We start from the raw sequence: 13,546 nt of genomic DNA on the forward strand, positions 1-13,546 counted from the left end.
CATTCCACAGCCACACTGAGTAATCAGTTCAAGGATAGGGGGGAAAAAATCTGGATGTTTTGGAACAAACTTTGTCACATTTATAAGGAAAAAGAAGAGCATGAGTAATAAATTCCGTTAGGTTTTTAGTAGGACCTTTTTCACAATTAATTGACCAATTTTGATATTTACCATTTACATAAACAGACACACGGTCTAAATTACACAAGTACTTAATGCCAAATGTATGACATTTAAAATCAGCTACATGTGAAGAAACTTTAGCCTCTATACATTTAAAGCGACTTTGCTACTGTGTGATTACTGTAAAACATTTCATACTGCTTTGTTAGATTAGAATAACACAAATCTAACTGGGAATCCCACTAAACTAACAATTCCACCTAATTGTGATCACTTGATGTATCAAAAGAAAAATAAAGTAAAACAAATAAAAGATATTAAGTTGAACTGCAGTTCCGCATCTCTACAAACATCTTGATCGAGCTCCATAGTCTGCTCTTCAGAGTCATGAAAATAAACTCATCAAAACATACTTTTTGTAATCAGATTTTTACATGAACCCATAAAATCACATTGTAAAGAAGTTATAAAAAGAGCTGAAATGTTGCCCCTGCTCATTTGTCTCCATCAAAACAGTTCATTTGCCAGCAAGATATGCTACTGCCACCTACTGATCATTCTTAAGAACTACACAAGTGTGTTATTACAGAAGGTTTTATTTCAGTACAAACCACAACCATAAGTCTATAAGTATAGATATATACATACATTACAAAACAGCAGGCTTTCAAAAAAATGAAGATTAAAACCAGTTTCCTGCATGTGTGTGTTGGGAGTGGGCAGAAAATAAATCCCCAGCTAGCGGTCATGTCACTTCCTTAATCGATCTGAAAGCCCAATATACGCATGCCTACTGTACATGCAGCTGATTAAAAGCATACACATTAACCCATGCTCTTGTTGAGGCTCAAGCTTAGCTGTGTTGTGTGTGTGGTGGGGTGGGGGTTATCTCTTCCTTTTGGTCTCAAATTTATAGATAGCAGGAGTGGTGGATGTCTCTTTCTTCACTTTTACTTTCTTGTTCTTGTCCTGTTAGTGATGAAGCACAAGCCACAAGTCAATCAGAAAACCTTTAGGACTGATCAAGCCACTCAATTTAGATCCAGAATTATTGGCACCCTTGGTAAAATAAATATAAATAATACATATACATATATATATATATAAAAATGTTTATTAAGTAAATAAAGAGGAAAATAAATAAATAAATTTGAGATTTGTGGTTAATTAGTTTGATTTTACAGTGAAGCTGTGTGACAACGCAAATTTGTAACTGAAGCAAATGTATTCAAAGAAAAACTTTTCCAAGAACGAAAGAAAGATCCCAGAAAACAATAAGACTAAAAAATAATGACTTTCTAGAGTGAAAAATGAAAAAAATGTAACTGATGCACGTTTCCATTCATACATTGCTTTAAGTTCACCTGAGAAGTTAGAAACTCAATGCGTAATCAATAACTGGGGTATATATGTACAATACCTGGGATATGTACAGTAGGTTAAAGCCCAAATTCACTTGATAAACCATTAACAAGAGGAAAGTTAGAGAATCAAATAAGACTAAAGTGTGTTGGCATTAGGCAATAGCTATTATTATAAATTAGGCAATAGCTATTAAATACCAGCTAGATGTTAGAGATGCAAGCACAATGAAATTGCATTTTTAAGTAAACAAATTTCTCCAAGGATCATGGTGGAGATTGTTGCCCTCTGGCAAGAATATGGGGTCATAGCTAGATCCTTTAGCAAAGACATGTTCCACATCATATGTACAAATCCAAACAAAAATGATTCAATGACCACAGAAACAGGCTTTAGACATGGCCATCCCAGAGAACTGACCTGAGAACTATTAAAACATGAGGTAAGAGCTGAAGAGCAGAGTCCACGAGACAGGACCGGAGATGATTTAGAGAGCTTCTGTATCTCAGACCCCTTGCTCTTTATTCTCCAATCTTATCAAGGATTATAGGAGAGGACTTGTACTCCTTACACATCATTCCCAAGTGTGCTAAGAGTTTTATGTTGAATTGATTGCCGTGTTGCATGCGCACAGGTGTGAGTGTGTGCGTGTGCACTGCTTTGTGGAAAGGTGGCCTCACCTGAAGGTCTTTGCGAGTCTGGATCTTCTGAGTGATGACGAACATTTTCTTCTCTCGGTCAATACGTTGGGACAGTTCATCATAGCGAACCTTGCGCTGTTTGGCCAGTTTCTGTAATGTTCCAAATATGTGTTAATGAACACCATAAATATACAAATGTACAACAAATACAAGTATAACCGAAGAAATTTTCATCTGATAAAAGTAATAATAAATAAAAATTCTATGAATGTTAACCAATGAAAGTCAGACATTGCTTTTCAACCATGCTTCAACAGAATTATTTAAAAAATAAACTCATGGAACAGGCCTAGACAAAAATGATGGTACCCCTAACTTAATATTTTGTTACACAAGCTTTTGAGGCAATCACTGCAATCAGACGATTCCTGGAACTGTCAATGAGACTTCTGCACCTCTTAGCAGGTATTTTGGCCCACTCCTCATGAGCAAAATGCTCCAGTTGTTTCCGGTTTGAAGGGTGTCTTTTCCAGATGGCATGTTTCAGCTCCTATAGAAGGCTACTTTAGAATAGTCCAATGTTTTCCTCTTAGCCATTCTTGGGTGTTTTTAGCTGTGCTTTGGGTCATTGTCCTGTTGCAAAACCCATGACCCGTGACTGAGACCAAGCTTTCTGACACTGGCCAGCACATTTCTCTCTGGAATCCCTTGATAGTCTTCAGATTTCATTGTACCCTGCACAGATTCAAGACACCCTGTACCAGATGCAGCAAAGCAGCCCCAGAACATAACAGAGCCTCCTCCATGTTTCACAGTGTTCTTTTCTTGATATGCTTCATTTTTCCATCTGTGAGCATGGAGCTGATGTGCCTTGGCAAAATGTTCCATTTTTGTCTCATCTGTCCATAGGATATTCTCCCAGAAGCTTTGTAGCTTGTCAACATTTAGTTTGGCATATTCCAGTCTAGCTTTTTATGATTTGTTTTTAACAATGGTGTCCTCCTTGGTCGTCTCACATGTAGTCCACTTTGGCTCAAACAACGACGGGTGGTGCGATCTGACATTGAGGTTCCTTGAGCATGAAGTTCACCTTGGATCTCTTTAGAAGTCTTTCTGGGCTCTTTTGTTACCATTCGGTTTATCCATCTCTTTGATTTGTCATAAATTTCCCTCCTGCGGCCACGTCCAGGGAGGTTGGCTACAGTCCCATGGATCTTAAATTTCTGAATAATATAGTAGTCTGTAGTCACAGGAATGTCTAGCTGCTTGGAGATGGTCTTATAGCCTTTACCTTTATCATGCTTGTCTATAATTTTCTTTCTAATCTCCTGAGACAACTCTTTCCTTCGCTTCCTCTGGTCCATGTTGAGTGTGGTACACACCATGTCACCAGACAACACAGCGACTACCTGGAGCCCTATATATAGGCCCACTGCCTGATTACAAGATTGTAGACACCTGTGATGCTAATTAGTGGACACACCTTGAATTAACATGTCCCTTTGGTCACATTATTTTCAGTCATTTCTAGGGGTACCATCATTTTTGTGGAGGCCTGTTCCAAGAGTTTCTTTTTTTAAATAACTCCTTTGAAGCATGGTTGAAAAGCAATGTCTGACTTTCATTGGTTAACATAGAATTTTTATTTATTATTACTTTTGTCAGATTAAAGTTTTTTTCTGTGACCATTGTGAGTTTTGCTTTCATTGACCGAAGGGTACCAACAATTTTGTCCACGTGTGTATTTAAGCTTCTGCGTACTTTACTTTAAACCAATTGTACAGTTTAAAAGAACAGGTTATATAAAAGCTAGGTTTTACATCTCCCAGCAATACCTGTTATATCCCAGCAAAGAACAGAATGAAGACAAGAGGTCAGTTGATGTATAGGCTATAATCTGCCCAGTCCCATGTTTTGGTTACCGAGAAAAAAAGCAACAACTATCATAGTAAGAAAATATGACAAGCTAATTCCTAAATAAATGTAAGTAGTGTGCTGGTGTATATCCATGCAGACACAAGGGAGTACATGTCTTTCCGGACAGAGGAATCTTGCAGCCATAGTGTGGCCATCACACTTTTATGCCAGCTGCATATCAGTTGTGTGAGTTTCTTTTCACCTTGACAGCAAAAACAATTATTCTAGTCTTATATGCCCTCTATATGCTATGCTAGGAAGAGGAGAGGCATAACACTGTCATCTCATGTTCTGTTCCTCTTCCACATACATGCTTGTTCCTGATACTGAAAAGGTCATACATTATCCATGCAAGATCTTCAACCAGAACAGTAAAAGTGGACACATTTAACTTCAATCTACATGAATACAAAACTTGTTTGTGAAAGTCAATAATGAGTTGTTTTTTTTTCCTGTGAACGTAGAGAGAAAATAAATAAATATATAAATAAATAAAAATACACTGATTACTAATAGCCAACTATGCAAATATGAATAAACACTCAAAGTCTGAACATGTCAGTTCCTCCAGGATTTAGTATAGTTTCTCATGATTGTTGCAGCCAAAATTACCTGATGTTGCTGCTGCTTTTTTCTTTCAGAATTTTCAATTTCTTGTGCTTTTTCTTTTCTTGAAAAGAAAAACTACTTGAAAAGAAAAACTACTTGAACTGGTAAAATTTCAGCACACTTAAATTTCCATGTAATTACTTTCTATACTCACATTCAACGCATGGGATTCAAAGAGGGCTTTGGCTCAAAGGCCACTAGGCTGTGATGATGGCACATTACATGTCTTGGCCTAAATCTGCAGACATTTTGAAAAATTACAAGCGAATATCATGCAGTTTGGTAGATTGTGTCAGTTTCTGTGATCCTACACTCCAGGAGCGACTGACATGTAATTGTCTTGTTTCAGCTGCACAGGTTTGTGATTTATCCTCCACTACTTATACTAAAGAATCTCTGTAACAGAAGTTTAAAGCACAAGCATGCTCATCATTGGCCATGTGCTGAAATTAAAAAGTAGCCTCTTCAAAAAAATTATTCTCTCCAAATATTAGAAGATTTTGTACTAACTTTTAGATTCTTTCGTTTCACAGCTCCCAGAATGCTCTTGTTCTTCAGTGTGTCCAGCGTAGGTCTGTTATAGGCTCTGTTTACAAGCTCTGGCACTGTGTTCAGGTGTGTGGCCAAGTTAAAATCCTTCACTGTCAGAGAGACAAAGGGATGGTTTTAGAGCGATCTTAAAGAAGAATAAATCACAATGGTGGAAAATTTACAATTATGGTGCAGCGCTTGTAAAACATTCCACAGGTTTAAGACCTACCTTCTTTTTTGGTGTCCACAAAAAAGACGTGCGAGTTTTTTGGTTTACCCTCAACGTCCAGAAGATGCAGTTCAGATTTTAATCTTTCGATTTTCTGCAGACAATTTTTAAAAAATACCTTTTTTTTAATACATGTTTACTGTTAAATACAATAGTTAATTGTGAACATATTAATGAATTACTTGGAACTGTGCTGAGGAGAAAGTGCCTTCTTTACCTTAGACTCAGCCACCCTCTTCATTTCCACATACCCGATGTCCTGCGTTCTCATGATTTTCTTCTGTTCCTCTGTCATCTCTTCCTCTTTCTGTTTAATCACATGTTTTCCATCCTATCAACAGATAAAGCAAACATTATGCACTCATTTCAGCGTTAGCCTTCTTTCAAAAACTGTAAAGCAATGCCACTTGCACTCACAGAAAGAGAAAGATCAGAAGAGAATGAAAGATGTGTTACAAAACAACACCCCACAAAGGTAATGACACCAGCAGGAGCTTGTTGCTCCTGAAGACAAACATTTTTCATGGGATGAATGGCACAACGCGAAATGTGTAACAGCAAATCACCAGCTAGCAGAAGATGCAGGTGATAAACTATTTATAGTGTTTAGGTCCTGTGCAAAGGGCCAAATGTAAATGCATTTTTTCTTAGTAAACAGAATTTAAAGGCATCTAATTAAACAAATCATATGAATAAATATATGTTGACCCTAGTTTTTGCTTGACAAAACTACGTGACTGCATGTTACTTTCTTTTGCTGTGGATGATCCCATCTCACCCATATATCAGGGCATAATCTTATTTAGATCCTGTATATTTGTGCCTTCTAAGAACAGCTGCTGTAATCAGAAACACTGTCCTATGCTCATCCCAGGAGTCTTACTAACAGTCACTCATGCATCCTTTCAACACACTTGGCACTCTTTGTCTTTACTTTTCTACATCTGTGTACTGTAATGATTTATAATCCCAATAGCCTGTATCATACAATTGAGGATGGGGTTCCCTTTTGAGTCTCTGGGTTTCTTCCTCATTCGAGGGACACCTTCCTGGCTACACGCGCCACTATTTTGTTTATTACAGAACCAAATCTACAGCTGGATTTCTCTGAAAAGCTGCCTTGTGACAATGCGTATTGTTAAAAGCACTATACAAGTTACACAAATTTAACTCCTAGTTTTGACTTCTCTGTATAAATGTGAGACAAAAAGCCAGACTTGTATGTGACTATTCAGGGGCAAAAAAATATACCTTTAATTGAGTGTTTATCATTTTGTAGTAGAATTCATCCGGGTTCTTGTCAAGAGCCTTCTTGCGCAAGGCATTAAGGGTTTTCTGTTTTCGATGGTAGTCACTACATAAAAACAAGCACAAAATAGCAGTCAAAAGAGCTGTTCATTTCAATCAGCTGCAGTTAAGCAGAACTAATCATACACATAGCATACAGATCATATAGTACAGACAGAGAAGCAACCATAGGATGAATATTTATGAACATATTCATGAATAAGAAAAATATAAACATCTCATCTTGGAATAACAGGCACATCATTAGCCTGATTTTGACTTGCTAATTAATCTGCTTTGCCCATAGTACTAAACAATAAACATCAATTAAATAAACCAATAAGCAAAATGATACTATATACTATATGGCCAAAGGTTATACATAACATCTTTCCTTTTTTTTCCCCAGATTTATTTCCCTTTACAGTTTTAATAACCTCCACTCTTCTGGGAAGGCTTTCCACTAGACTTTGAAGCAAGGATGTGGGGATTTCTGGTCATTCACCCAAAAGAGCATTAGAGAGGTCAGACACTATATATAAATATGTTCATATGGATTAAGGTACAGGCCACTCGGATTCTTCCACTCTAACGTGAATGAACCATGTTCATAAACCCCACTTTGTGCAGAGGTGTCAATACCAATACCAGGTTTGGGCTCGACCCCATAGATCCAGCAAAGGGAAATTGTAAAGCTACATCATACAAAAATGTGTGTGTTTCTAACTTTGTGGCAAGAGTTTGGCTATATAGTGTATTCCTGATTAGAGACAAAGCTTTCTCACTCTGCACGGAGTTTGTAGTCCTTCTTCTTCTCTAGGAGTCCCAAATGTTTCCTGAAACCAGGCTGTATAAAAAAAAAAGAGAGACAGAATTAGCAGTCCATCCATGACATGGTTAATGAATGTAAACACAGCAGTGCTTTTAGCTCATGTCGCTTTGTTAAACGTTAAAATGTAAATGTTATCATGCTACAGTTTGCTGTGTTGGTCGCGAGACTGCGTGGCTAGGAAACCTAGCTTCATTAGCATGTTGTACAGCTAAGGCAGTAAACCAACTAGGTTTTTACCTGAGATCGCTCTTTGTGATCCCGTTGTTTGGATTTAAGCGCTTTTCGGAATGAAGACATGTCTGTTATGATTACTACAAACACCCAGGTAAAGCTGTAAGGTTACAGTCAACTTTGTCAACACACGTGTATGTGTGTCTCTTTCTTCTTTGAGATATAGCAGTTGACGTCTAACGCAATGGTGTATCACTGCCACCTAGTGGACTGGAGTACGTATAGCCCAGCCACAGACTAACTGTGCTCATTAACTGATACTGATTAGCTGATTAACAGCTAATACTGGTCAGGGTCAAAGACTGGGACTCAGGAGGATATTCACATTGGGTGGGATGTTTATCCATCGTAGGACACAATGCATACACTTTTTTACACGTAGGACACAATTTATTCACTGACTAATTCATGCAGGCATTAATTCACCCACTCATACACGCAAAAAATCATTCACACTTTTATTCATGCAGTCAGTCACACACTCTTTCATATACACATCCATTCACACACTCATTTATTCATTCACACACTTATTCATTCACACATCCATATACACATCCATTCACACACTCATTCATTCATTCATTCATTCATTCATTCATTCACACACACTTATACATATACGCATTTGTTTACACACTCAGTCACACCTAGGGACATTTATCATAGCCGACAAACCTTTATGAGGATGGAGGAAACTAGAGATCCTGGAGGATACAAAAAAAGTAGAAGGAGAACCTGCACAGAAACACCACACAGACTGTCACTATACACAGGACTGAAACTGCAGACCCTGAAAATATGAGGCTTCTGAGGAACTTAAGAAATGTAAACGATTGTGTTGTTTGTTTATCAGATAGAATTTTCTAAATAAAATGCAGTTCTATGACCTAAACAGCAGAGGGCATAAAGATCCACGCTTAAGCCTCTATGTGTAAACTATGCTTACAGAACGAGAGGGAATACATTCATTTTGTTAATTCACAGCTACCATGTATGGAAAGTAAAACTGTATATAAAGCCTTAGCTTTCTAAATGTCGCACATTTTGATTTAATCCCGCTGCAGCTGCTCTGACTCATCTCTCTCCAAATGTCAACATCTGTACAAGACGCTTGGACACTAAGCATGCACCAGCACATTCCCTTTATATGGCCATTTGATCAGTAGCATTCATCACAGGAATTTACTTTCTCAGCTGTGTTGCATAAACTGGAGCCTGGGGAAGTGCTCCATAACAAATGCAGAGTGTTGAGCCATTCAGTTTATATGTCTTGGCTGCAATGTTGACACTCCAGAGTCACTTTGGTCACAGTAATGAGGGCATACATCTGCCAAAGAGATTGGTTAACACTAACATATAATAATTTTGTTTTTCTCAAAAAGATTTTTTTTCTGTATCCTGTGGCTACGACCCACAAATCCGACTCCCATTCAGACAGCTTGCATGTATCAGTATGAGCAAACTCAGAGACAACACACACCTGTGCGGTCATTCATTCCACTTCCACTTCCTGAAATGACTAGAAAAACATGGAAAATTACTGTCTGGTGTCAAAACACACTGGGAAAGTACATTAGCAGGAATATATACAACAGTCATCCTTTCCTTTCTTATCATAGTAAGATATATTGTTTGAATTGTTTTCATGAACAGTTGCAGTTAGAGGTTTTACACATATCTTGCAAAATAAGCTGCAGGAAAAATGGCAGCTGTAAAACACCATGGTCTGGGTCATGGCGTGGAGGAATGTAGTCCATATTTGCACACATAAAAGTATTTCAGTGAACTATACCAAGTAATTAAAATATCAGTGCCATTAAACATTTGAAACCCAACAGTCCACAGTTAATCAAGTCCAATTTTGCTAAACATGAGTTTATGCAGCTTCTGTAGCAGACACTGTTGAGCCCAAATACATGCATTTATGTCAATTATTGAGCTCAAACTCACTGGACCAATGACTACATCTAGATCTACAAAGCCAGAGATCAAAATCAATATTTACATAGACTTTTGATTAGGTTTTTCATTGTATTTATCTTCTGTAGTGTGATTAACAAATGGACAAAACCAGTGTTAAATTGGTTTCTTTGTTTCTTTGTTTTTAGCACACTTACCTCACACCTCCAGGGTTGGGGGCTCGATTCCCACCTCCACCCTGAGTGCATTGCTGTGTTCTTCCTGTGCTTCAGGGATTTCCTAAGGGTAAGACATGCAGTGTAGGTTGATTGGCCTCTCTAACTTGTCTGTAGTGTGTGAATGTGTTAGCACCCCATTCAAAGTGTCCTCTGAATTATGCCCAAATTCCCTGTGATAGCCTCCAGGTTCCCCACCTGGAGGATAAGTTGCACTAAAATGGATGGATGAAAATTGGAGTGATTTGACAAAAAAGTATGCATTTATTTTCCCTGCATTCTATTCAAAGCTAATTTCTGATCTGCATCCAAGCGGCAGCATGAAGTGGCAAAAAGACAGAAAGCATCTTCCTGCTTCTTACTGAAATAATCATTAATCATCGATCAAGTATTAAAAAGTAACTGTTGCCCCCATTCAGTCATGTTTGGTGCGTATCTGGAGCTTTACAAAATGATGCCTGATCATTAGTGATTCTTCTAACTTGTGTAAATGTGCTTACAACCATAGCAGAAAAAAAGCAAGCAAATACAAGTAATATACAGTATATATTCCATCTCTGGGTTTTTCAGACAACACTTTTCATGGCTAAAAAGAATATGTTTTATAATTGTACGGGTTGCACAGAATGCAGAATGTTCTGTGGTGAAAGAAACCCTGAATGGGTCACTTTTTCCATCCTATGACAGCCTGTTTTATAACTGATTAACTAGGGGTTTGTGGGGTTTCCACTCCCAAAATACTTCTTAAGATGTATGAAACCAAACATCCCATTTGACCATCCTTTGGTAAGCCATGCTACAATGGTGTAAATAAACATTATGTCTAAATATTTGTGGATGACATTTGGGCCTATCCAGCAATTTTTATTTTTATTCATTTTTTTTTTTGAGCCAGGTAAAAGATGAGTCAAACCTAGTGTTGAACAAAGGCTGAATGAAACAATACAGTTTGAGTGTGGGGTTAATAGGTTTGTAATGGGGAAGAGTGTCTGGAATGCATTCGCTTGACAGATATATTGCTGTTTGGTTTCTTTAGTAGAAGTCTGAGAAAATAACACAAGTGACATAATGCTGTTGGGCAGTAGCTGAGATCATGGCACTGGAATGTATCTGCCGGCCACAGAAATGTTCCTTCTGCCCCCAACCCAGAGGGGAAGACCATTATCATCACAGGGGCCTCATCTCTCACATTCTCCCTGTCTGCGGTACAGACTTTTGGATAAGTCACTCTAACTCATATGCTTATGCTTATTTCCATTTTTATGTATGGATGCATTTTTTAACTAAATACACTGAAGACATCTTTGGTATTAATCTTGTCCTAGCTAATCATCCTTAATCTATAATTTGGATGAGTAGGGTATGTGTCTGATACCATGATTGGTGCCATGTGTTTACCACATTTATAATTATGTATCTAAAGTAAAGAGAAATGGAAATAAATATTACATATTTCAAATAAGTGACCTAAATGTTAATAAAAGCCCATGTAGAGTGTTTTTCCTGTGCCAGCGCACTATAACTACACATTACTTTAGAATCTAATAATTTTTTTTATTATTATTTTTGCATTAATGTGTCAGTCCAATTAAGTTATGAAAACATTCACTGCTTATTCACTGAGCCATTGATCTCTTACCTGAACATGCTCACCATTATGAAACCAACATTTCCTGAAAATCATGCAGTTTAATTTGGATAATAAGCACCTTTACTTTCAGTAATATTGTAATAGGTATGGCTTAGTGCTTTCCTCTGGGTACTCCAGTTTCCTCCCCAGTCCAAAGACCTGTGAATGTGTTGCGCCATGTTCAGGATGTCCTCCGCATTGTGCCCTGAGCACCCTGGGGTCAGCTTTCCCTCAATCCTGTGTAGGATAAGTGGTGCAGAAGGTACATGCATACACAAATAGACCTTGTTGGTTGAAACGGGTTGACACATTTTTGAATGGAGAAATGGAACAAACTTGACTGAACAAACCACTGTAGGCTTCACTATTCAAGGCTGATACAGTCATATGCAAAAGTTTAGGAACCCCTGACAATCTCCATGACTTTCATTTATAAATATTTGGGTGTTTGGATCAGCAATTTAATTTTGATCATTTTGGACTGGGATGGCCAACTTGTTCCTCTGCATAAATGCCAGAGTAGATTTTGAGCAGTGTTTTGGGTCGTTGTCTTGTTGAAATATCCAGCCCCGGCTTATTCAACTTGTGACTGATTCCTCAACATTATTCTCTAGAATCTGCTGATATTGACTGGAATCCATGCGACCCTTAACTTTAACCAGATTCCCAGAACCGGCACTGGCCACACAGCACCAGAGCATGATGGATCCTCCACCAAATTTTAACTGTGGGTAGCAAGTGTTTTTCTTGGAATGCTGTGTTCTTTTGCCACCATGCATAACGCCCCTTGTTTATGACCAAATAACTCAATCTTTTTTTCAACACTCCACAGCACCTTATTCCAAAATCAAGCTGGCTTGTCCAAATGTGCGTTTACATACCTCAAGCAACTCGGTTTGTGGCGTGTGTGCAGAAAAGGCTTCTTTCGCATCACTCTCCCGTACAGCTTCAGCTTGTGCAAAGTGCGCTGAATTGTTGAACGATGCACAGTGACACCATCTGCAGTAAGGCGATGTTGTATATCTTTGGAGGTGGTCTGTGGGCTGTTTTTGACCGTTCGCACCATCCTTCACCTTTGCCTCTCCAATATTTTACGTGGCCTGCCACTTCTGGCTTTAACAAGAACTGTTAACAAGAACAGTGGACACTGACAGCTTACAGTATATTTCTGTGATAACTTTTTGTAGCCTTCCCATAATGTTGAACAATCTTTGTTTTCCGGTCATTTGAGAGTTGTTTTGAGGCCTCCATGTTGCCACTCTTCAGAGGAGAGTCAAAGAGAACAACAGCTTGCAAATGTCCACCTTAAATACCTTTTCTCAGGATTGGATGCACCTGTCTATGAAGTTCAAGGGTCAATGGGCTCAACAAACCAATTGTGTTTTACAAGTAATCAGTGCACATTTTCTTTATTGCACATTTTCTGTTAATCCAGTAAACCTCATTTCACTACTGAAATATTACTGTGTCCTTCAGTAATTTGATAGATCAAAATGAAATTAAATATTTATAAATGAAAATCATGGAAAATGTCAGGGGTTCCTAAACTTTTGCATACGACTGTATAATGCAAAATATCCTACATACTGTATAAACATACATATAATTCGACAATAAAAGTTTTAAAACTATTTTTGCAGTATTTTGCAATTATAATTATACAAATAAATAATTAGATTTTTAGCAATTTGGTTGATAATGTTAATGTTAAGGAGATATATAATTATATTTATTTTCTATTACTGTACCACAAATATTATTCAGCAGTTACATTGTACTTTACTTCTCTGTGTATTAATGATCATCAAGCTACAAGCTAATAACACGTTTGTTGGGTAACTAGCATCCACTTCACAAACTGGCAAATATTTTGAAGAATGATAGAAGACTTGAACTATCATGTGAAATTTTTTAAACAACAGTAATGTTTCTTGCAACATCTGGGATCGAAGTGAGTCACACAGCACATTGCTATCTCCATTTCCTGCCAGTCAGTCAGGCATTTGTATGTAGTGC

The 13,546-nt window shown here is 37.7% G+C and overlaps 1 protein-coding gene across 1 annotated transcript; it reads right to left on the reverse strand.

Annotated features, from left to right (window-relative positions):
* Positions 1-701: 701 nt before the first annotated feature.
* utp11 (UTP11 small subunit processome component) lies at positions 702-7,963 on the reverse strand. The gene is made up of 9 exons (XM_047811777.1): positions 7,769-7,963; positions 7,485-7,546; positions 6,664-6,766; positions 5,630-5,743; positions 5,413-5,506; positions 5,163-5,293; positions 2,166-2,276; positions 1,008-1,092; positions 702-893 (listed from the first exon to the last, which is right to left on the reverse strand). The coding sequence occupies exons 1-8, from the start codon at positions 7,826-7,828 to the stop codon at positions 1,009-1,011; spliced, it is 759 nt and encodes a 252-aa protein (XP_047667733.1). The 5' UTR covers positions 7,829-7,963; the 3' UTR covers positions 702-893; position 1,008.
* Positions 7,964-13,546: the final 5,583 nt, after the last annotated feature.

Source organism: Tachysurus fulvidraco, chromosome 3, assembly GCF_022655615.1.
Source record: "Tachysurus fulvidraco isolate hzauxx_2018 chromosome 3, HZAU_PFXX_2.0, whole genome shotgun sequence".
In the NCBI taxonomy this organism is placed as follows: Eukaryota; Metazoa; Chordata; class Actinopteri; order Siluriformes; family Bagridae; genus Tachysurus; species Tachysurus fulvidraco.

What these genes read in the sequence shown, in the direction of transcription:
- utp11 (XM_047811777.1), bottom strand. Translation starts at nt 7,828, where the DNA reads ATGTCTTCATTCCGAAAAGCGCTTAAATCCAAACAACGGGATCACAAA. An exon ending in GACTACAAACTCCGTGCAGA is followed by an intron (nt 6,767 to 7,484) that starts GTGAGAAAGCTT and finishes GTTTTTATGTAG; the next exon opens with TGACTACCATCGAAAACAGA. An exon ending in TGATAAACACTCAATTAAAG is followed by an intron (nt 5,744 to 6,663) that starts GTATATTTTTTT and finishes ATCTGTTGATAG; the next exon opens with GATGGAAAACATGTGATTAA.